General features: G+C 50.0%; 1 protein-coding gene across 4 annotated transcripts in view; it reads right to left on the bottom strand.

Annotated features, from left to right (window-relative positions):
• BCL11B (BCL11 transcription factor B) overlaps nucleotides 1-23906 on the bottom strand; it is a 97317-nt gene extending 73411 nt beyond the window's left edge. Inside the window, exons 1-2 of one of the 4 annotated variants that reach the window (XM_069783512.1) lie at nucleotides 22804-23906; nucleotides 8768-9136 (exon numbers count right to left, since the gene is read on the bottom strand). In XM_069783512.1, the coding sequence (XP_069639613.1) occupies nucleotides 8768-9136; nucleotides 22804-22861 (427 nt within the window). In that variant the 5' untranslated portion in view covers nucleotides 22862-23906. The remainder of the gene's footprint in view (nucleotides 1-8767; nucleotides 9137-22803) is intronic. The other 3 variants (XM_069783513.1, XM_069783514.1, XM_069783515.1) reach the window with 3 other exon arrangements.
• Between the last annotated feature and the right edge of the window lie 851 nt (nucleotides 23907-24757).

Genomic DNA, 24757 nt, shown 5'->3' with positions numbered 1-24757 from the left:
TAAAATACCCTAATGGGAGAGTGGAGAGAGAAAGACGGTAAGAGCCAGCTGTGATCAAAAGGTGAAATAAAATATCAAAATAAAATGCAGCCTAATCAGAGCATGGAGGACAGGCACAGACAGTCTCTTCACCAAAAGTGGCTGTTAAGGTAAATTAGATTAATCACTCCCATTTCCCTTCCTCCCCAAACTCCCTTGTTTTTAATGAAGGGGCTTACTCCTGTAAGGCTGAACGCCGTCCAAGGCTGCTGGACATTTAAAGCTATATACGTAACACGCCTGCAACAGACACACATCCTGTACTTCCACTTTCCAAGAAAACTGGGATCTGCCACTTGGTAGGTCTTTTCCATCTGCAGCTTTTATGACCCTGCCGAGGGACCGGCGAGCAGTGTCCCCCTTTTCTCACTCAAGAAATACGCTACCAAATGCCAGAAGAAAGCGAGTTTAAGAGCTGTTGGGCTTAACGGTAGTTTGTGCTGATCGCGGCTCGAATCTTTCTGCAAAGGCATACATGCAAAGAGGAAAAAACAACCGCTAAGTAACCACTTCACATCTGCCATTAAGATTATTAAACTCCTTACAAGCAGTATCTACCCCAGCTTCCCCACTACACACAAACATACACACACCCCCAAGCTCTGCAATATGGCAACTAGGAGCCAAGACGGCTCTCCTTTCCCCGCTGCAGCAACCACATTCATTCCTGTTAAGGGGTTAACGATTCGTTTCCACTACTTCTCTCGAGAAAACCTACAATGAAAACATTGGCTCACGAAAGCGTTCTCACTGCCAGAATGCCACAGCGCGAGTGAAAAGTCCGTTTTGTTTTCATTACATCTCTGGGATTTCCGGCTTAACTCCTGAGCTTAGACACCAAATCCCTAGATACCCCACCCACCCACTTTTTTTTTTTTTTAATAACATTTCTACTGAACGGCCCACCAATTACCATTTGGAGGGTAGGAGGGAACAGGGAGAAGGAACCGTGCTGAAAAGGATGCTCTCGTCGGAGTGAGCGCACGCATCTCCCAAGCCGAGAGCTACCCAGTTTCTCTGGGCTTCCAGAGTTGTCCACTGAGACACACAGTTTTATTTCTATACCTGGCCTCTCTCCTCTATTTCTCACCCTCCAGGCTCCCATCTTCCCACTCGGCCACCGAAGCCAGTGCTGAAACTCAGCCCCAAATCTATGCCCTTTGAAGTTATGTGACATGACATAGAAATCCAAGCCTTTCTTGTACAAAAAAGTATGATTACTTCACAGGGTTTTTTTTTTCTCCAGTTAGATAGAAAAATGTTCCAATCTCCAAAAAACCCCAGAAAGGTTCAACCTTTATGTCACAGACGATTTGGTCACTGTGTGTATAGGCAGCGCAGTTCAAACACGGGCTGAGAAAGAAAAACAATCTATGGAAAAGACATGAAGGGAGGCAGCCTAACGCTATAGCAGCACTTCTGTCCTGCTGAAGCAAAGGAACCATTTCTGTGCCTTTATGTATTTATTCACTGTCGGAGAGGAACAGCAACTTTTGCTATCTGTATGGGAGTTTTTCTGTTTTATAGTACTTCCACGGAACTGGCTTTCCTTCGGCTACACTGCAGTGCAAAACTCCCCTGTGAACGCACACAAACTGCTTTCTTGCAGTCAATACTCCACTGAGCACAAACCTATTGCTATTAGTCACATCCACACAAATGCCAAAGCAGTCTATGGGATGGTTGGGCACTACTTTTACTTTGCTCTTAACAGTTGCTCACAAAGTTGTCAAGAAAAATGAGTAACGACTGGCTGACCAGTGCCTTTTCATCATTTACCATTAGTGTTGTCTAAAAAATCTACCAATCTAATCTTCCATGCTAATAATAATCAGACATATACACAGTTTCTGGTCTCCCACACATGGCTCAAGTAATTTCACAAGAGGGCCCAAATAAAGGCAAAAAAACACTTTGTTGGGTGACATTTTGACTGGGCTCTACCTCTGAGTAAGTCCAGAGTCCTTCCACTGAATTAAAGGAGGGTAACGGCAGTGCCAAGACGGTGCAAAAAAGCAAGTTTTGCTCTTAATATGCTCCTGATATGCATCCACCCCAGAGCGAGAAGACTCTGGCCACGTGTACTGAATGACCTTCTTAAATCCCCTCTCATCAGCCTGCAAAATGGCATTTCTGTCGAAAAGGTTTTACCTAGCATTGTCACACGTAAAACCAAAGATGACTATAACTAAGAGAGACTGGAGAGAGAGAAAATAACAGCAGCAAGCTCCCGTGTCGCAGTTCGGCACCCCGTGCGTTCCGGGGCAGGTCCCCGCTTGCACCACCCGATCAATCTGGCATGGTACCGCCGGTTTCAGGGGAGTTACCCCAGGTGAAACCGGGGTGGAGTGGGGCAAACCGGACCCCCCGCCAGTCCTCCAGCACCGGCACCTGCTGTCCCAGCCTCGTGGGAGTCCAGCTAACCGCACACAGGGCGCAGAAAATAACTTTGAAAAACAGGATGGTGAGAGGAACAAAACAAAAAGCTAAAAACCGGCAGGGAGAATTGAGGGCATAATACTCCTCAGTGGTTTTTTTCAGTCTGCTTTCAAAACTCGATGCAATTAATTTCACACTTGACTCCTGGGGGTGCAGGGAAAGCCTTGGTGCCCGGTGGGGCCAGACCCCCGGGGAAGGACACGGCTGGGGCGAGCCGAGATGGCGGCAGGGAGAGGGCGGCCGGTGGCCCCCGGGCCAGGGCTGATCAGAGGGTGCCGGAGCCACACCACATGGGTGCGGTGGAGTTCAAGCAAGGGGAAGAGTTTCATAATCGGCAGGTTTCTCACCTTTAACTCTTGCCGGGATTCGCAGGGTGCTTACCCCCACCTTGGCGGGAGACGCCGTGCAGCGCCAAGCAGCCGCGGCCCTGCCGTTCCTCACTGCCAGCTAGGTGGGCATGCTGAGGATGGGGTCTGCCAGGCCGCCACAGGCCGCCCTCCACACCAGCCCCCCTAAGGACCCTCCAAAGGGGGATCGCAGCAGCTGGAGAGCCTCCACCTGGCCTCACCAGCAGCCTTAAAACTTGAAGCCATCAGCGTTTCAGCTGCCTCTCGTCATGCTTGAAGCTGCGACGAGCCAGGGAAGGGCAGCTGCCACCACGGCCCCCCGCCCCCCTGCCACGGGCTGGGGGTGCCCTGTCCCCGGAGGAGAGCCAGGCTCCCCCAACGTGCCCCCCACCCTGCCCCGGGTGCAAGCAGGGCTCTGGGTGAGATCACCCGGCTTGTTTTTCTCCCCGCAACCCAAGTCAAGACCTCAGCGGAGGTCCCCGGGGGCAGGAGGCTTGCTCGTTAACACCGCTCTCGGGGGGAGCCGCGGTTGACACCTTCCGTGCATCGCTTCCCCCCCCCCCATACTGCTTAGCAACACCAATTAGCAAAACACCTTGCTAAATACCTGGTGAAGCTGCAGAGGAGGAGGAGGAGGAGGAGGAGGAGGCCAGGTAACTCCTCTGTGCTCAGGGAAAGCCTGGCAAACGTGAGGGAAGAAACAAGCCTGGAAAAGCCTCCCAAAAAGGATTGCAGCTACAACCCGAGTTTCTCAGGCTCTGTTGCCACACACTTCTGGAAGCCTCTTCTTCACCTAGTGTTTTTCCTGGCCTGGCTGTGACAAGTCACTCCTGCAAGACCCACTGCCCTGGGGAGGTGCTGGCAGCAGGACCCGGTGCCGCGGCAGCCTCGGGAAGGCGATGGCCCCCAAGCCCCATGGCGGCTCGGCGCTGCTTAGGACACCTCTTCCCAACCTGACCGACATCGCCGCCACCAGCCTCAGGTTGCTTCAGCTCGCGTTTTCCTCTGCTCACGTGTGAAGGCATCATGATGGCTGTCTGAGTCCTACAGTTAATATGGGTGCGCGGGTCCATAATGGTACATTGTAAGTGAATGTCTCAGGGTAGACAGCAATAATAATTAGCTGTCATGATTTGAAAAAAGGATAATCCATGCCATTGAGTTAACAATCACTCACACAACACACATGGATTTAACTAATCTTAATTTGGAGAAAAATAACAATTCTAAATATATCAAATAGCCTATTTCATGGGAACCTGCGGCGGTGTTTATCTCTGGCTTCCAGCACATGCGAGTTATTTAGTTTCTCTCACTGGCAGTTTTACCATTCAAAAGCCTGAAATGAACATTCATGGAGCAGGGGTTGCAGTTAAATCCTGCCTCTGACAGGGAGCCTTTTTTCACGATGCACATCTAGTTCAAGTACATAATGTATAGAGCCTAGCACTGGTGGCCGGGACTGGACGAACGAGGAATTCCAATCAACCCTCTCCCCTTTCCTAGCACCATCTTTGCAGAAATTAACTATGCTGTCTTAATGAACCTCTGCTGCTGGTGTGTTATCGGTCCGCGAGGGTACACTGTCCCAAACGTGTGAACCAGCCAGTGAAGCTGGAGAAGGTCTGGTCCAAGTGGTGCCTGCCCCAGGGAGGCTCCCTCCTCTCTGCTGGGGTTCTCTGCAACCATCCAGCATTAAAAACAAGCGGGCCAGTACTTTTTCTTTAATCTGGATGGCTTCAGAGAGCCCTGCTAACAAACAGCCTGGTGGCCTGTGAGCCCAGCAGGGCCATGAGGAGGACAGGAGATACCATCAGTCAAAGGACAGCAGGAGCCACTTCCCCGGGGCCTTCTTCAGCCAGGACAGGTCACCTGGTTATGCCCAAGCTCTAATAAATATGAAAGATAAAAAGAGGTATAAAATACAATGGTGGACTAATTTTTTCCAAAATACCTGCCAGCAGTGAAGTGAAAGAAGCAGTGACTGATAACTCCTAGCCAACTCATTGGCCTGGCTGTGTTTTGCTGTGCAACAATCTGGTACATCTGTTCGATCCTATCACACCGTCTGTACAAGAGCAGAACTGATTTTCAAACAGGTCAGCCGATTCAAAAAAAAACAAACAACTTTACGGGATAGACTGCTCCTAAGCAAGTCACGTCCTCCCAGTGCCAGCTAACATGCTACCACACACCTTACGGACAGTGGTAACTAAATGAAAGTGCCTTGAAAAGCTTGGATTTGCAAGTTACAAGTCAGGAAAAGATGACAGACTTCATTTTCAGAAGGTCTTTAAAAGCTGATTGTGGAGATAAAGTTGCCTTTGTCTCTACAGTTATCTAGAAATGTCAGTTGGAGATTTGCGTTGCATGCATGTAAATTCTTGCAGACTCCTGAGCTCTACCTGCCTCCCTTGAAGCAGCACAAGGTCTGTTTTGTGGTCAAGAGGCATTCAGTGACCAAAGCAAGCAGAGTTACCAGGAAAGAAAGGCAAAAAAGAAAGAGGGGAGGAAAGACCTCAGGACTCCGGAGCACCAGGGTGAACGCTCGGTGGGTGCTGCATCCCAACATCCTCGTGCCCAGAGGGAGGAGAGGTGCAATGGCAGAGCCAAGCTCAGCGCTTGATGTACCCTCGCTGCACTCAGCCATGGGAAGCTGTAAGGTTTGGGGGCTTAGTCACACTGCAGAAGGCCACACAAATCATTTTGACCAAATAAAAAGGTCTACAGAAATAACACAAGATCAAGGAGAGGAGCTGAAACCTATTTGAGGGCAGCAGCGGTGGCAGCATATTTCAGGGAGCCAGAGTGGCGAGTGGGTGATTTCTGGTTTCCCTCTTCAAATATAAAGACTCAATTATCTTTGAACAGCTTGCTTTACACATGAATTGACACATTTATTTTACAATAAATAACTGAAAGTTATCTATGTTTCCTTTACTGTTAATCTACACAAAGAAATAATAAACAGAGCTTGTCTACAAAAATGCAACTACTGCAGTCCTCAGAATTCAATTAAGCTAAAATAATTAATGCTTCCACCATATTAAATTACTTTATACATTTGAGCCACTGAAGTTTTTTTATTCTTTAATCTTTTTTTGCCTTTTTATTTAATAAAAAAAAAGTTAGTTTCAAAGTGGGGGGGGGGCTGGCTTGGAGGGGGAAAAAGAGCATGATTTGCTGTTAAAATGTAATGGTCTCCTTTAGCTGACACAGCATGTAGAGTGTTTTGTGCCTTTGATTAAAATAACATTTTAAATGCTTTGAACAAACATATCTCCCCATACTTCTAAGGGATTATTTTACATATTTCTTGGTGGAATAAAGAAATTCATTCTTCCTGTCGCAGTACAGAAAGGCTAAGAATATCTTTCGTCACATATAAAGTAAAAATACTGTAGGCTGTTGCATTATTACCAAAAAAATAAAAAAATAAAGGGAGGGGGTGGCGGGGTGGGAGAAAGCTGCCTTAGAGATTAAGTTTCCCTTTTATGAAATCGTATTTAGTCTCTTTTTTTAACAAATCTAACAACAATGCTCTACAGCCGCTCACTGGGAAATACCTTTAATGTTAAATGCAGATTCTGATTTTCTTGGCTAATGCAGAAAGCCTTTCTATTGAAATATAAATAAGGGGTTTGGTATATCCCACTAAAGCCTTTCCAGTGAATGACTTCTGTGGGTTTTTCATGGCTACCCTCCATGGCTGTAATGTGAGGCTTTTATCCTACTATTGAAAACTATCCGCTGCTATTAAAAAAAAATATGGAAGGACACTGCACCTTTTTATCTCGGAGCTGGGCTCCTAATTGAGAAAGCATTATTACTGCACTATTTAGTGGATGTCCCTATCTCCATGCACTGCTGAGAAAATGCCAATCAAATGATAAACCCTTTTATTTTTCTCAATTCAAAATCTTTCCTACATATTTTCATTTGATATTCAGTTTAGTCTGAAAGAGATTAGGTGCTCCAGATTGGCTTTTAAAAATTTTTTTTATGCCTTTTCCACATGTGAACATCCCCTTCATCCCCTCCCCCAGCAGACTTTCTGCACAGCAAAAGCGTGACTTATATTGATGCTGACCCTCAGAAGCTGGGATGGGACAGCACTCTCTCCACTGGGCATAGCCATTGAGGTATTTCGCCATGGACTGAACTTGGGCATAGATTAGTAAGAGGTGAGGTCTGGACTGCAACTACAGCACAGGTCTCCTGGACCAACCTTACTAAGTACTAGGCGCCCTCTGCAAGGGGCTGAGTGTCATCAGCTCGCACAGAGATCAACAGCTATTGAGAGTGCTCAGCACCATCCGGGAGGCCTTCAGCAGAGTGGAAGAAAAGGTCCTGAACACTTCTCTTCTGCTCCCACCCAATGGGAAGGAAATCTAGCCCTCAAAGCTGCTATACCGTGAGGTAGTCATCTCAGCCAAGAAATGCATTCACAACTGCAAAAGGATGGGGAAAGCTGAAAAAGCATGAGGAAAGGACAGGGTCAGGTCTTACAGTAGGGTTGCTTACAATGCTACAGCACAGGCTGCCACTGCTGATGTCCCCAGAGCTACCAGCTGCCCCGTGCCAAGATGGTGACTGCACCCAAAAAAGATTCCTGGAAGTCAACAGGGTCATCAATGGATGGCTTATGCCCTCTCCTAAGGGGCAGATCATCTGGAGATCTGAAGACTGCAGCAGTTCAAAGCCCACATCCTCATTTTTGTGATGGCCAAGCCCATCAGAGATGCTGGGGACTGACTTGGAGACCTCCAATGCTAAAAGCAGGCATCTCTTAAGCTTCAATTGTAAAGATAGGAGCCTCTCACAAGTCTTCTGGGGATCCCCTTGAGGGAACATCTCCACTACAGGCAGGATCCTGGACTGTCAGATCTGATCCCATAGGGTAACTCCTAGAGAAACTGGGATAGTGGCAGCAAAGACAAATTACCACTGGTCTTCTGCATGGGATACAGTCGGTTTGAACAAAAAAGGCCCATTTGAGGGGAGATCCTGCTGTGTAAGATAAAACCCCCACTCACTAGCAGGGAACAGAGCCTTCCTTTCACCGCTGCAGAGGGGAGGAACGCCCTGCACGATGGAAGCGGCCCCACGCCGGGCGCTCTGCAGGAACCGCTGCACAGCAGCTCGCCCAGGTGGATACCATCACCGCCTGCCCACCTCTGAGCCGGGGAGGCCCGCTGAGTAAACGTCAACTGCACCACGTAGGAGAGTTTAAGGAAGAGGAATGCCTGCAATTTGCTCACCCAGGCCAGCCTGTGCTCTCGTCTCCGCATTCCAAAGCGCCATTTGGGGAGTGCACGTGAATGGAAGTGTCGCCCACCCAGCTCCAGCCACGCGCAGAGACCCAGGACAGGCGGCACAGGCAGCTGACATCTACCCCAGCGGAAGGACCAAGCAAGGACCTAATGAACCCCTGCTTTAGTCCTTAAAACCAAATCTTCTTCCCGCTGCAGTCAGTGGGAAGAGGATTTTTCCACTGAATTCAGTGGGCTTGGGATTCGCTCCTTCGCAGCGGGTCTGCATGTGACAAAGGGTATCTGAACTGGACTGAATTGAGCATCTCACCAAAGTCCCCTACCCCTCCGCCACTGCTACCTGCTTAAGGATGCTCCTGAAGTGGTTTCTGACCCCAGCCTTCTGCCTTTTCCTACATGTACAGGCTGTCCCTTGGCTCTCCCAGGGGACTGAGAAGCCTCTCTCTCTGGGAGCTGCCCCTCTCTCTGGGAGCTGGCCCTGCGCAGATAGCTACACTGAATTAAACATGGGGTGGAGAGTCCTGCTGAGCCCTGCTGAGCCGTGAGGATCCTCCAGACCGATGGCTCCTATAAAGACCTGTTACTGAAGCCTCTGTTTCATGGCTCTTTCTAGAGGGCTCTCGTTAAAAGATTACCTAGGCAGTTGATTGAGTGTAAAACATGCTGTACCTGCAATGTTCTCCTGCTTGGGGCAAATTCCTTTTGTAGGCGTGAGAAGACGGTCTTCTTCATCGGGTGTGACTTGGATCCCGATTTCCACTGGCTCTGACACTTTCCTGAGCTCGGCGCGTGAGGAGGGGGGAGGGCTGCTCTTATCCATGCTCTTTTCATAGCAGGCACCACCAGTGCCATTGCACTGTTTTCTCTTGTGCTCTATAAAAACCAAGATGTCTCCCAGCGGGAAGTTCATCTGACACTGTCCACAGGTTAACAAGTCGGGGTCTGTCCCGCCTGCGGTGATGCTGATGCCGCCCGGCTCTGCTATTGCCAGGCTCTCATCCTCGTCGGCGAGTGCCGGTTCCACATGGTCAGCCTCTGCTTTACATGGACAAGGAGAAAGAGGGAGGAAAGGGATGAGGGGAGAAGAGAAAGAGATTGCTTTGAATGTTCACAGACTCTGAAGGATGCATCACGAGAGGCCCAGCCTCCCCCCACCCCCCCAAAGAAGCCAAGCCTGATGAGATCTTTCTTTTATTTTTCAGCTTTTCCGCTCTCCCAGAATGATTTCAATATACTTTGCAACCAAGCCTGCCTGAAACAAAATGGAAAGGCTGACCTGGCATAGCTTTCCTGACAGCTCCTTCCCACTGCTGCCAGCACTGCAAGGATATCAGCAAAGAGCCATTTTGTGAACGTTCGAGCCCCGAGTCACTTTCTGAAATAGTTCCTCTCTTTTTATCCCACCTTCTCATTCCCACCGCGTCTCCCAGCCATCTGGCCAAGGCCCCATCCAGCAAAGCTTATGCACCCAAACCTCTCCTCCTATTTCAGAGAGAGGGGGAAAGCTTGTGTGCTCCAAACAAGCAGGATCAGGCTCCCTGTGGCATACAAAATTAGCACCACCTTGTCCCATTACAAAGATACCGGCAAGGTTAAGTGACCAGCCATTAGCAAGAATTACAGCAAACTATTTGCAAGGGTATGGTACGCAGGATACAGTCTCACGAGAAGTTAAGGGGTTTCAAAATCGTGTACAGTGGGAAAGAGAATGAGGCACTTATTTAACATACTGGAATATTGGCTGAGCCTGAAATCTTCCACTCTATTTTCCTGATGTCAAATAACCCTGCAGTTGCTATATAGGTTAATAAAAGTTTTTTGTTTAAGTCTTGCCCATGGACCTGGTGGATTTCATACCATTACCCCCAAAGACTGGGAAAGCATTTCTGAGTGACCTGCATCAGTTTTTAAGAAATAAGTAACTTCTCATTTCACAATTAATAAAACACAGTGCATTTTTAATGGGTATTTAGAAGATAATTCTTACATTATAAAATAATTATGGATCACCATCCATTTCTGGGGCAAAACGTGGGTTTTAGTTTGTTTTCTCTTGTTCTGCTGTGTAACTGCCAAATCATACAAACCTTGGTCTTTACTCAGGCAAAATTTCCACTGACTTTTGCCTAAGGCTGTTTTGCCTCTGCAAGGACTATAGGATTTGGGCTGAACAAAACAGAGGAACTAACAGTATGTAAATCAGCGAGTGAGACCTCTAATCGAATCAGGATTAAAGGAATAGGAGGAAAAATGTTCTCTATTAGCCCAAGCAGTTTGCTTATGGATTTCCTGGGGAAAGCAAGTCACCCAAATATCTCAAAGAAGTAAGACTGAGATAAACAGATGTTATAATCCAGATCTGGATTCTCCTCCTAGCCGAAAACAAAAGGCATTTTGTCCCGCTCTTCAGCAAATTGCAAAAAAACCACATAGGAAAGGGACAAGAGGTAGAAGGTGAAATGTATTACCTGGCAACAAAAGTGGTTGAGCCTTGAAAAAGGCAGTTTAGAAAAAGAATCGCCCCCATTTTTGCCTTCCAGAATAAATACTTGATCGGTGTATCTACCAGCTGTATTACATCAGAGCTCACTAACAGCAGAGCAGAGAGCAGCAGCAGCACCAGCAGGAAAAAGACGGGGACCCCAGAGAAGTGCCCAAGCAGGGACCATCCTGCTGGAGCAAACGATGGGCACAGGAAGGCTTCGGTTTCCTAACTCACACCAAGCTTACCAAATACACAGCACAGTACTCGTTCTGAAAACCCTTAATTAACTTTTCCCCCTTAATCTAAGTTTAAAAGGAGTTTGAAGACAATACTACATAATTAATTCACCAATTTATATCATGAAAAGATGCCTCCTTGCCTTAGTGAAAATGTAACCATAACCTTGTGCTGAACAGGGACTGCTGGGAAGGGAGCGGATGCCTGCAAACAGTGTGTCACGATGCAAAAGGTAATTATTTAGTGCTGCGGTTCCCTTTAATGATCTAACATTGAGCAATATTGTTTATATTGAAGGGAGCTTGCACCTTTAATTACCAATTACATATACATCATTTTAGAGCCAAAAGAAAAGGACTGTGAAAAGGGTCCTTTAGAAATGTGTGCACTATTTCTAGGAAGAATTCCTATTAAGGGGGAGCAGTGTGTCAAAATATTAAAAAAAAAAACCCCATAGAGAGAGGCACACACTGGCACGCAGATACACACGCGGGAGATGGGACAAAGAGCTGGAAAAGACAACACGAAAACAGGAACTGAACCAAGGGTCATAAGGAAAAAAGGTGGCAGAGGGGGAAAATGCTTGTTACTAGCTTCACCAAACATTCCTGTAAAGCCTTCAGATTAAAGTCTGTCTCTTAAATTACAAACACTGAATTTTTGCATTTATATATATGTAACAAATAAAAAGAAAAGCACAGATCTCAACTTGATTATCTTTTTGATGTGAGGATTTTTTTTTTTTTGCCTGTGATTTACATTGTGCTCTTCAGAAAATGTAGCAAAACTGCTGCATTTGATAAGGGTCCTGACCAGGCATCTGTGGAAACATGAAGGAGGTTTGAACAGCTAAACTGTTGCAAATTCTTTCTTTTCAGTTCTACACTTCATTTGAATATTAGTTAAATCCACATATGCCTATTCGCTTACACTCGCTCACTCTCTCTTTCCAAGGACTCTGCAATGGCATTTTTTTAAAAATAACATCTGGTATTCCTTCATATTTTGGCAGTCATCACATTACCAAAAATCAGCTTTTCGTTTTCTTGGTACACCGAGCCCTCGTGATCAGTAGTAATTGGGTTTCAAACTATCAAAAGATTTTTTTACTCGACTCTATTTCTGATTTGAGCTTAATAAATCACCAAGCATGAGACCATCCGTACACCCAATAACGCAGAAGCTATATTACATCCCCTTATTCGGGACATGGAAAACAGATACAAAAGAATGAAAAACAAAATACTGAATAGATCTTCAGACACGTTTTATCCATGGCAATTTGGATTTTTATTTTTTTTTTAAACTCGGAATGAAAAAAAAAAAAGAAAAGGCTTCCTATTGACAACTCAATTAAGCCATTAAAAACCTACATTCAAGTAACATTACAGCAGAGATTTAAAACCCACAAAGGAAAAGAGAAAAAAGCCTGCAAGTCCAGCCCATAACGCATCGGGTCATGCCTGGTTAATACAACAGCCAAGATCTTAGGCTGTTTAAGGAGTCCTTTAATACTAATGGGGCAATCTGGGCCAGTCTCAATCTAAAGTTCTGACTCCCCTTGTGTCTGTGGGTTTCAAATGAGTTGCTTCACATTATTTGAATTTAACTTTGTGGTTTTATTGCTGTTTGTTGGTAGCTGGGTTTGAGGGGAGGAGGGTGTTTCCTCACGAGTATTTATTTAAAATTAATTTATATTTTTTTTAAGAAGGAGAAATCAAGGCACACAAAAAAGGAGAATGAAAAACATCTCATCTCCCTTACGTGGGAAAAGGAAAAAAAAATGCAAACGAGCTATTTCCATCCAGGACTCATGCCCTGGTTCTTCCAGGTGTGTTAAGGTGTGCCCGGCATTTTTCTTGCACCCAGAGATTCTTCCGAAGAGGACTGCCTTGGCGTTGCCTGCCTAAGGAGCACAGCGAGTTGGGACGGGCAATCTATGGGGACGTGAGTGACACTTGTTATCCAGTGGCTTCATGAAATTAATGCAGCCGGAGAATCTAAACCATTTGCTCTACTCTGAAAAGCATTACACTTGCTGGCTGGACTCTAAGCAGCATCTCCAAGCTCTCTGGCTGCCTCCCATGGCAAAATACAGTGGACAAACCCCTCAACTCCATAAAGGCACTGTCACAAAACCACCAGCGCTCCTGCTTCAGCATGGTGACATCATTAGAGCATATGCGCCCCATGCAAACAATACTCTCATGCCCAGTATTAAAGCGAATGCACATGCTAACTACTTTCTGCCTGTCAGATGTCTCAAATTCGTACCCATTAACAGTGAAAAAGACTGTGTTACTAAAAATCATTTCCAAGGCCTCAAAGGACGGAACCGTGGATGCTTGTTCACAGCATTTGGGTGAGGCTGGGTCGAGGCAGCAGTAATTTTTTTTTTGGCCTTTTTATTGCACTGCAGAACCAAGGTAAGAAGGGATCTAAAAGTGGCCAACTTATTCTCTTCCTTATTCTTCCCGATCTGCAGTATCAGGAGGAGGCAGAGAAAGGGGGAATAGGGAACGTTTTGGTGCCGGGCCAAAGCATTGCGTGTGAAACCTCCCCTCCGTGGCTGGTTTCTGCACAAATCGATAACGGGACGGTTAAGGCGAGCGCTGCCAGCGCCTTCGCCACAGAGGTGCTGCTGGGTGCCCTGCCTGCCCCGGCACCCCGCTACGGACACCGCCCGCCTCGTGCCCACCTGGGGGGGCGAAGCAGGGGCTGCCCCAGGGCCACCCATCTCTGGGACCAGCTGGGGCTGCCCAGGGTCCGCCTCGGGGGTACGGCTCCCGCTGCCCAGGCGTGCCGCAGCGCGCCGAGCACGCCGTTCCCCGCACGCAGTCGCTGCTGTCTTCAAGGCGCATCCAGAAAGAGCTCAGCCCAGCCGGGGAGCGAGCACAAAGAAGTGACTCGCTCTTCAGGGTGTTGGCCCAAAGCAGGCCTGAAAATGATGTCCCCTCAATCAACACCCACATGTCACATTTACTGTAACATCAACGTGCTTAACGGAAATAGCGCCGATCACATGCTCTCTAGCTGGGTTATCGCCGCGATCGGTGTCAGGATCCTCGCTGCACAAAGACTAACGCTGCGCAAAGCGGGCGATGCGGCTCCTCACCGTCGAAGTTTATCAATAACCTGTTTTCAGAGCCTCCCCGCAGCTGCAAGGTGCAAGAGTCGAGCTTCTGCCTATGTATTGCATCAGCATCAGGCTCAGCGGTACTAGGCACCGCTTATCTGCCATCAATTTTTAATTTTTCTGAGGGCTGACAAACAATCGTTCAGAGTGCGTTACATTTTTTCTCAACAGAAGTCTGAGGCTGACTCGGCCAAAAGAGGCGACTGGATGGGGAAGCCCCAGAAACACGGGGGGCCCCGCAGCTCTGCCGCACTTTCCGAGCGACGGCTCCCACACACAAAGGCGGCCGGAGCGGCGGCGAACCTCCGCCGCGCCGCCCGCGCCTGCCCCCGGGGCCGCCGCCGCCGCCTCCGAGCCGCCGTCCGGTCCGGTCCGGTCCGGTTCGGTCCGGTCCGGTCCGGTCCGGTCAGCCGCTGCGCGCCAGCCCGCCCTCCCCGCGTGCCGGACGGCAGCCCGGCCCGGCCCGGGCCACCACGGCGGGTGGCGGTGGTCGTGGCGGGCTGGCCACCGGCACCTGCCCGCAGCGGGCGGGATGGAGCCCGCCGAGCCCCGTCCCCCCCCGCCCCGAGCCCCGGCTGGCTACCGACAGCGAGGGGACCGGGACCCAGCGGTGCAGGGATGGGGCGGGGGGGTGGGGGGGGGAATAACCGGTTTCCCTCCAACGCCTGAGCAAGCCCCGCGCACAGCCGCCAGTTAGAGGACTCCCCTGCACCGCTGGCACGTCAGGCAGCTTTTGCAGAAGTGTCCCGAATCTCCGGGAAGAGCAGTTTAACCCTCCGTACACACCTGAGACGGAGCGAGCCCAAGCACCGCCACAAAGAGCCGGGCAACGCAGCGGGCTTTGGGGAAAAGGAGGAGGAAAACGACACAATAACCACGCCGGACCCAAAACGGAACAAAAGCCAAGAATAGCCAAGGAGCCGCGCGAATCTCCAACACTTGTCAGATGTTATTTCATCAGAAACTATGCCCAGTGTTAAGGAAGGGAGTGGCGTGTCTCCGCTTAAGTAAACTATACGTTCATAAAAAAATATTTACTGCTTTTGAGAGCGGAAAATGCATAGGCTCTTCTATAGACTGCAGAAGCTGTAAATCTCCGCAGATAAAATGGGATGTGATGATGTGATATAAAAGCATTCTTTGTTCCCCAGTGAATACATTTGTTTTATTTAAAACTAAACGACAACCAAGGAGAGAAAGGAGCGCTCGGTGCCACAAAAGGAGAAGGAGCAGTATTTGGGTACAGGCTTTTAACTGGCGTGGAAAAGGATACTGGAAGCACAGAGTCTTACCCCAGGATTTAAAAGGCAGGATCAAAATTAAGTAATTAGTTTTGAGCATGTATTAAACACACAACAACTTTGTTCTTTTCTTAAATATCAGGCTCAAAAGAGACTGTTTCTCAATTGTGTATGGCGCACTGTTGCTCATATACAATTTTCTTAAGCCTTTTTTTTTTTCTACTTCCATTGAAGCATATTCATTATAACATTCAGCGAATTTATGGCTTCTTCCAGTGGCTTAGTAAAAGGGGTCATAAAAAAGTTAAGTAAACCAGTGTGTTTTTTTCCTCTCCCTTAACTTTGGATTCCTTTTTTATACTGTGCTGTCTAGTGCTTAGTCTTTGGAAAGTACCTTGGGCATATCCAGCACACACACAAATTATCAGCTGCTCCAGGAAAAAAAAAAAACACGGAATTTCTTGCACTGAGGCAACTATACAAAAGACTTGCATATGTCAAAAATACAGAACTAAGTCCCTGTGAATGCTGCACCATTAATCAAATCCCCGATCTGGTGTCACTTTTGCCAGTAAAATGATGATATTCTTCTAACCCCCTTCTACTGGCGCGTGCCTGCAACGCATGAAGTGTGTCCCTCTGCTTTAATTTGTTTTCGAATAGCCTGCTTTAGGCATTTTTTATATATCCTTTGGAAAAAAAAAAAAGGGAAAAAAAAAGAAGCTACTACTTAAAGCTCCAGCAAGGGTCTACAGTACCGAGCAAGCAACAGCTTTTCGGGAGGGAGGGCAGACAGTGAGCAAATTTAATTGATGTTCAGGAGCTGAACACACAACTGCCTCTGAGGCTGTAACCGTGGGTGCCAAGGAACGGTGTGCAGTCTGCCCAGATACATTTTAAGAAAGAAAATAAACACGAAAGAGGAAGGTGCTGTAGTAAGAGCAGCTGAATGAATCATACATTTATCAATGCACACAGTTATTGATGCCTTTTCCCTCCCTCGTTAAAAAGATACATATATATAAATCCATCTACAGCCAATGCTGATGCTTCACCAAGCACTTTTATGGTATTGCTAACTTTAAACCAGGCGGTAACCCCCAGCCCCCGTTTATTTTTCTGCGTGCTTTCTCTGGAGGCTACCAAGGGGAGACCAAATTCAACCGACAACTGCAACGCAACCCTGGAGAAACCGAACTGCAACCCAAAAGAAGGAAGTGCTCCAGCAAGGAGGCAGAGAGCCATTTTGGGGTAGCAGGTCTCCACGGGGAGACTTTTCCGCTGGGCTTCGACCTGGGGGAGTGAGACGGGTGGGAGGCAGAGGACGGAGCTGGAGGAAGGGGAGCGTGGGTGTGCGTGCGCTGGGTGGGCAGAGGCAAGGGGAAGGAGGAGAGGGGGATCGTTGTTTCTCTTGGTAAAAGTTAACAGTCGTGGAATGGAAGGAAAGCCACAGTCGGCGAAGTCTGAGGTTTCGGGAGGGGAGAAGGGAAGGTTTTCCCCATGGCTGGGAAACACTAGCATCAGCAGCGGCCTGGGCACTGTGCTCTTCAGCTTACCAGTCTGTCAAACGAGCTGGCTGCTGTCTATATGCTTCCAAGCAGCTCAATTCAAACATTAAATGAAGTAGAGAAATCATCAGATAAATTGCTGGCCCTCTCTACCCAAGAGTGAAGGGTTTTTGTACAGCTGATGACAGCCCTGATCTTTTGTCTGACCTAATTTACTTCTCTTTCAGGTTAGAATAAAGCACGCTTTCCTGTCACGGGATAACCTCCATCCACATATTGCACCCTAAAAATGAGAAGACACTTGTGCTATGTTAACAATACCATAACTTGCTGAATTTATAGGGTTGGGTGAATTAAATGTCCACTGATCAAAGCTTCCCGAGTGTATGCCACGAATTATCTGTTTGGGCAAGAAAGTGTCCCGCTAAAGTCCGTCCACGACGCGCAAGCTGACTGCGGCAGAGAACAGCACAAGCCCGGTGAAGCAGCCTGTGAGCTGCTCAGCAGCAACTTCTACATGACAGATGTGATTTTGTGTTTATTTCTCTAGAAAAAAAAATGCTTGTTTTCATTTGCAGGACACGCGGATTTTTTGCTCTAAGGACCTGAGGATCAAAGCACGGTAAACTATCTAATAACAAATCCTCTCGGCAGGGGTACATGTGGCTTTCTGACATGTAATCAACGCCAAATTATGTACATGTATGTCTGCCTTGTCGCTGTGCCCACCTTCTCCTAGAACTCCAGCTTCCTCGCTCAGTGTTTTTACGTCCACTGGAACAAACAATCGGATCTCCGTGGAATTCCCCCCCGCGCCCCCCGAGACTCGTTCTTGTACAGGTACCATTACCCCGATCGCTATCTGCCGACAAGAAGTTGAGAATTTAAACACTGCACGTTGACAATAAAAAGGCACTGTTAGAAACTAATTTTAATTAGAAACTCCTGTCCGCCCGAGCCAATTAATCAGCGGCGATCCAGCCGAAAACAGACTCGCCTCGCTCGCAGCCCCTCTCGCTAGCGCTCTGCAGCTCTTCGCACGCCGATCGATGCGACAACTTTGCCCTGAAAACGTTCTGCGGCCCCGCGAGTGGGCTGCGCGGCGGCTCCGGGTTCCCGGGGCAGAGCATCCCGCGCCGCAGGGCCGGAGCCAGCCCTGCCATCATACAGGCTATGAGCTCCCCCTAGTCGTCAACACCCGCCACTGGCAGCCGGGGGCACAAGGCAGGCGTGCGAGCAACTCAAAAAAGCCAGCAAAGTTTATTTTGGAAAGTATTTTCCACCAGCGGACGACCCAGAGCGCAAAGCCGTGCAGGTAGGCAACGTGGAAGGGAAGGGAACATCTTGCGAGAGGCTTTTCTGAAGCGAAGAGGTGCGCCGGCAGCAAGCGCAGCCCAGGGAAGAGCCGCCAAAGAGGTGTCGACCAAAGTCGGTAACTGGCATCAGTAATTTGTACTACTTCTGCGAGCGCACACTCCACTAAGTCATAATTATTGTCAAATATGCCACAAGACAACCCTTTGTTCTGCAGAGAAACATACATTTTGCGCAAGACAAGGGCTCCAACCGTTCCTATTGAAGGCAGCCAGGTTGTAAAATCTTGAAGACTTTTCTTTCTCGATATTTAAATAAGCCTGACAAAATATGCTCTGCATCTGCCGACCAGCAAAAAAATGCACAATGATTTCTCGCCCGCTGTACATCTATTTAAGCCACTGAGCACATCAACCGAAAAGGACGGAACAATCTAGATCCACAATATAGTTACTCCGCACCAGTTTTTAAAAAATATTTTAAAAGACCAGAAACTATGAAAATGTGCCAGTATACATATATTTTTTTTTACCTTGGAAGTCCAATACAAATATATTCAAATGAGAGGCAACCTGGAAGTTGACAGCACACAACCTTTTTTTTGTCCTGTCCTATTTAAAGCCAACACATGTAACGTCTTTTAAAAGCACATTAAGCTTTTCTGTGCACAACTATGCGGGTATTACGAAAAAGTCAGCCATCTCCAAAATAATAATAATTTCCTCTCTAATTCTTCAGTCACAGCTTACCATCCTCTTTGTACTAGAGTTGATTGCCTTGGTGGGGTTTTTTTTCTGCAGGAAGAGTGCATTAATTGCACTAAATCTAAATGCATTTTAAGAGAAGCTCCTTGAAGCCATTTGCAAAACTTTGACATGCAAAAAATCGTAGGGTTTTTTTATTATTATTTTTAATGACTACGTACAAATACAAAGTGATAAAGGAAATTATTACTTTTCCTAGGGAACCTGTTGACCAGGTACTGAAGAGCCTCCTTGGGAAACCTGGTTCTCTACCTGGAATTGTATAATTTTACTGTGCCTTTCCCTCCCAATCTTTGCTGCTGCTCTACAGAAATGTTCTTGCTTTGCCGCCTTCTGCAGAACTGCTACCAGCGAGCTTTTCACATGCTCTCGCCTTTCACATTTCCTTCAGATGCAAAATGCAGGGCTAGTTTGAAAACAGATTTCTCAAGTTAAAAAAAGAAGATCTTAAGCTGGAAAATCAGTAATTTGAATCAAACCAAAATAACATTTCTTTGCACAGAGTAGCTCAACAGCTCAGCCTCCTCTTCGCTACATAATCGTCTCTTTTACTTTGTCCACCCATTTAAGTGAGCTCAGCTACCAAGTTTGTTCTGTCCACCACCACTGAAGAAAGGTCCAGAGCTGCTCCTTTCTGCCCATGTATTTTCCCCTCTTTTTGTCCTGCACATGCATCCATTACAAGGCTGCCTGGGTGAGCCTGGCAAGGACAAACAGGCCACTCCGGTTTTCAGTCTTAAAGACCACTGTGGTAATGAGACCCTGCAACTCTGGAGCACAACTACATTGCAGCTTCTCTGCTTTTTATGTTTGTTTGTTTGTTTGTTTGTCTTACACTCAGGATCTAAACGTTTCTCTGAACACCAGGAGCATGAAACCCAATAAACTCCAGCTGAGCAGTGTCAGAAAACCCTTCTCTCTCTCTCCCCCCATCTCTCTCCCAATCTCTCTTTCCTTCCCTGGCACAGACCTCTAATCCATCCTGAAATGCAACTCTCCTGACAGATGCCAAAAAGGGGGGGGGGGGGGGGGGAAGCCCAAGCTAAACATGACATAAATGCAAGATTTCTGAAAACAGTATCAATTCATCCGGCTTGGGGGGCTTGGCTTGGGGTTGGCTTTATTTTGTTGGAAGTGCTTTGGTTTCCCATTCCGTTGCCCGCTACTTTCCAAACTCCCCCTTACAGAGGACGGTCTCCCTGGCTGCTTTTCCCCCACGAATGACACCTTCCCGAGGAGTGCGGGGATTGCGAAACCCCCTCCTGCAAGCCTGCAGCTGAGGCTCAGCGCCTGTGCGCTGAACTGCCTGCGCTTCTGCTCCCCCCAGCCCCAACCCCAGCCCCAGCCCCAGCCGCAGCTCCCCCCCCCCGGCTCCCACCCCCTCCTCCCCTGGATACCTTCATTTTTTTCTGCCACTGTTCAGTATGCAGCCTGATTTCTTCGCCAGCTTCCTCAGGATGGAGAGAGAGATAAATACAAGAGGGGAGGGAGGGAAGCTGCGTACCGCTCTGCTCTCCATTCCTCCCCAGCCTCCCCGCTAAACCCATTGTACACGCAGCTCCTCGGCACCTTTTAATGCTCTCCTGCCTCATTATTTACTTTCAAGTAAAGCGATCAGAAAAGGAGATCAAATTGGAAGAACAAACCTACCTGGCTCTCTTCTCCACCCCACCTCCCCCCCCCCCCCCCCCAGCAGCAACAGCAGCGAGAAAAGAAATGTTTCACCCCTTTAAACAAATTCAGACGTGCGCAACAAACCAGATTTTCCGCACAACCCCTTTCAACACCCCACATCTCGCAACTGAGACAGAAAACTGGGAGAAATTGCACAGGGCGATTCAGAGGGGTTAGGTGGTTGATGCTTTTTCTTAAAAAAAAAAAAGAAAAAAGGAAAAAAAAAGAGAAGCCACCAACAAAAAAGGGAGACGCATTTTCCAAACCGGATGGTTAAAAACAAAAATGCAATTAACGAGTTGAGGAGGGGGGGAATCCACCTTTTATGGTGATGCAAATCTGACTCCAAATAACAATGAATTAAAAACAAACCCCCCAGAAAGAGCTGAATACCAGATGCATCCTCATTTGTGTTCCACCAGCTGATGGGCTGGGGGGGGGGGGGGGAGGAACGGGTTAAAAAATAAAGGCGCACACCAAAAAAAAAAAAAAAAGCAGAAGAAAATGAAATTTCGGGACCCAAACCGTCCCCCCACAACCCTCCGCTACGAAAAGAAAAAAATCTCACAGGAGGTGGAAAAATTATATACACATATATATCTCGATTCCCAAGGAAATCTTACAAACAGAAATTTATCACCGGTAACAAAGAAAGAGAGGAGCTCGCAAGCACCAAATGCTCCTGGCAGATGGCTCCTATTCTTGGCTTTCAGGGGAGGGGAGAGAAGCCGGGGGAATATTTTATTTATTTATTTATTTAAATTCTTTAAAATCTCAACATAAATATTCGGATCCGCCGCGGCTCAGGCTCAGCCCCGGGCTGGCTCCGTGCGCGCCGCCGCCCCCCGCAGCACAGCAACTTGCGGACTCGTCTTTTGGGGGGGGGGGGGGGTGTCCGGCCGGCCTTCCCGGCGGGGTGCGGGGCCCCATCCCGGCCTCTGTCCCCCCAAACCTCGCCACGGCCCGCCGGGAATTTTCTCCCACCCCCCTCAAACGGGTCCGATGCTATAGCAGGGAAATGGGGTACCCCCCCCCCGTGCCCCGGTGGCGGCGGAGCAGCGGGGAGCGCTGGGGGGCCCCGGGAGGCGCCCCCTCCCCAACATCCCCCCCCCCCCCCGCGGCACAAGCCCCGCGGGGACGGGAGCGGCGGAGCGGGGCGCCCGGCGCGGGGACCTGCCCCCGACTCTGCCTGCAGGCGCTCGCCCCTCTCCCGGGGCTTTAGGGGTGGGAACAGGGAGGAGGGGGGATGCTGGAGCTGGAGGCGGGGGGGGGGGGCGCCTCCTTCCCTCCCCCCGCTTTATCTTTTCCTTTCCTTTTTTTTGGGGGGGGGGGGGGAGAGGCGGGTATGTGCGTGTTTTCATTTCACAATGGGAGCTTCGGCAAAGTGCAGCCTCCGCTCCTGCCCCGGCACCCGAGCCGCTGCCCGGCCCGCATTCCGTGCCCTCCAGCCCCGTCCCCTGCCTCGGCTCTCCCCGCGCCCCCCGCCACCGACAGACACCCCCACCCGCCCCCGGTCCCTCTGCAGCCCCTGCCCTGCCTCTAGCCCCAGCCGAGCTCATCCTGCCTTCTCCCCCCCCCCCAAATCCCGCTTCGGAGGAGAGTTTATCTCCCCCCGCCGGCGATGCACCTGGGGCGGGCAGGGTGCAGCCTGCCCATCTACCTGCCCCGCGTCCCTGCGCCGGGGGGGGGCTCGGCGCCCGTCCCCGGCCGGCCCACCGCCTCCAGCGCTTCCCGTTAAGTTCCCCCCCCCGCCGGCCGCTCCGCTTCTCCCCCCCGGCGCTGCCCACCTTGATCCGCCCCCCCCCCCCCCCGCCGCCCCGGCCCGGCTGTCACGCCGAGGCAAGGCGCTCGGCCAACTTTTCCCACCGCTCCGCGCTGTCCCCGGAGCAAGGGAACGAGGAGCGGAGCCGGGGGCGAGCGGCGGAGCCCCGGCGGGGTGGCCCGGCCCGGTCCGGCCCGGTCCGGAGCGGCGCGCCCCGCTCCGCCGCCCCCCGCACACGCACCCGCTCCCCGGGGGAGCCCCGCGCCGCCCCACGCCGCCCCACGCCGCGCTCTCCCCGCCGGCAGCGCCTTCCCCGCTCCACGCCGCCTGCCTGCCCGCCTCACCTCCGCACCGCTGCAAAAACGCACAGCAAACTTCGGGCTTCTCCCCCCCTCCACCCCCAGCCCATCCCCCCTAGCCACACACCCCCCTCCCCTCTTTAATTCCCTTCTCCTCTCCCTCTCTCTGAAGTCATTTACCAGCTTTGGTTGTTCCTGGAGTCTCCCCCCCCCCCAACCGCTTCCTCCCCTTCCCTAATTTTGCTCCTCGATTTCGGCTCGGTCTGGTTCCAAGTTCAAACTTACGTGTGATAATCTCTCTTTGTGACAAGTGCTGCGGGTTTCCCTGCTTGCGACGGGACATTGCCCTGGCATTTACACTGGCATCGCCTGGAGAGCTGCACTGGTTTAGGGGGATGTGTTGGGGGGGCGATCCTCCTCCTCTTTTTTTTTTTTCCTCTTTCTTCTTCTTCTTCTTTATCGAGTTCTTCTTTCAAAAAAAAAATTAAAAAGAAAAAAAAAGCCTCCTTTTTGTTGCTGCTGTGGTGCACTGGATGGGATCCCCTCTCAATTAAAAATCATCATCATCATCATCATCAGGAAAAGCTCTTTCTCGCTCTTTTTTTTCTCTCTCTTTCACACACTCTGTCTTTTCTCCACAGCTTCTGCCACTTGGACTTCCAGATCTCTTCTTGAACTTGGGAGGATATGCACCGCCAGTGACACTTTTCTCTTTCCCTCTTTCCAGAGTGCTTGGCAAATTGGCAAGTGTGCTTTTCCACCAGGAGGGTAAAAAAAAGGAAAAAAAAAATCGAAAAAGCAAAAAACCGCAGGAATATCAAAAAAAAGTACTAGAATTGGGATTGCCCCCACACGCAAAAAAATTGCCAAAAAAAAAAATGTTTTTCAGAGATTGACCCTTGCTGGGTAGATATATAGAGAGAATTTTTTTGAAAAGGGGTAGCCAAAACTGTGTCTCCTCTCTCCCAGTTCAAGTGGCACTGCTTTGCCCTGGTGCTTTTGGATTGCCAGTGCTCCTGCACCACTTTGCACTCTTCCCCCCTCGCCTGGCACTGGGACTGGAAGGAAGGAAGCCCCCAGTGCAGCTGGGCTGGTGCTGGCTATTACTATTATATATTGCAATGTGAAGATGGCGGAGTCCTGGTTCTCTGGGAGCGCTCTGTCTCTCTATGGCTGGGGCTGCCTCTGTACAATGGGATAAAATTCAAGTTCAAGTGCGGACGTGACGTTTAATCTGCACTAGAGACAAAAAGACCCAGAGAGTAGGAGCACTGGGGGCGACTAGCGGTGGCTTTTTAACATTGTACCCTGCAAGAGAACAAGAAACGCCACTCGCACACACCGCACACACCCGCGCACACACACACACACCCGCACGCACACGCACACACACACACTCGCACACAAACTCAAGCCCGTGCAGGGCTCGGGAGCCGCTCCGGGCTTTGTGCCGCGCCGCCCGCTCGGCTCCGCGGAGTGCCGGCACCGGAGGAAAGCGCGGGGGGGGGCGGGGGGGGGGTGAGGAGGGATAAAGCCGCATCCTCACGCGCGGCCAAACTTCCCCGAGCCCGGCGCCGGCCGGAGCGGGGGCGGCCGGGGCGGGGGGCGGCGGGGGCGGCTGCCCGGGGCCGCGGCGGGCTCGGCGGCCGGCGGCCGAGGGAGGCGCGGGCGGGAGGCTGCGACGCGCTGCCCGCCGGTGCCGCCGCCTTCGCCGTTACTCATTGCGGCGGCGGCCGGTCTCCGCCGTCCGGGCCCGGCGCCGGGTCGTGCTCCCCGCCGTCCGTGCCCGGGAGCGGCAGCTGCCGAGGGGTCTGGGGCTGCTCTTCCCTCCAGGCGCCGCCGCAGCTTCTCGGCGGCGAGCACGTCCCCCCTGCATTTCTTTCGAACAGTTTTACAACAACACAAATATCTGTGTGGGTTGGGGAGAGGATTTTTTTTTTTTTTTCCTCCCTCCCTCCTCTCTCCCTACCCGAAGTGTGATGGTAGCGGGACACGCGCGCACACCCGATCCGCACACGCGCTCCGACCTTCTTCTCCCACCCCCCTACCCCCCTTCCCTTAAAATCCTGGCAGAGAGGATTTTTCCTTGGAGGAATTAAGTCTCAGCCACGAATCGAGACACGCCGAGTTCCCAGGGACCGCATCTCGGTGCACTTGTCCTCCTTTTTCACACGCAGGTAAATGCCCACAACTGCGTGCGCTTCTAACTTGGGAGAATCTTGGAAACCAACTTTTTCCC

The sequence above is a fragment of the Haliaeetus albicilla genome, chromosome 5, assembly GCF_947461875.1.
Source record: "Haliaeetus albicilla chromosome 5, bHalAlb1.1, whole genome shotgun sequence".
Taxonomy (NCBI): Eukaryota; Metazoa; Chordata; class Aves; order Accipitriformes; family Accipitridae; genus Haliaeetus; species Haliaeetus albicilla.
The sequence above is the reverse complement of the archived record's forward strand: the minus strand, read 5'-3'. Positions and strand labels throughout refer to the sequence as shown.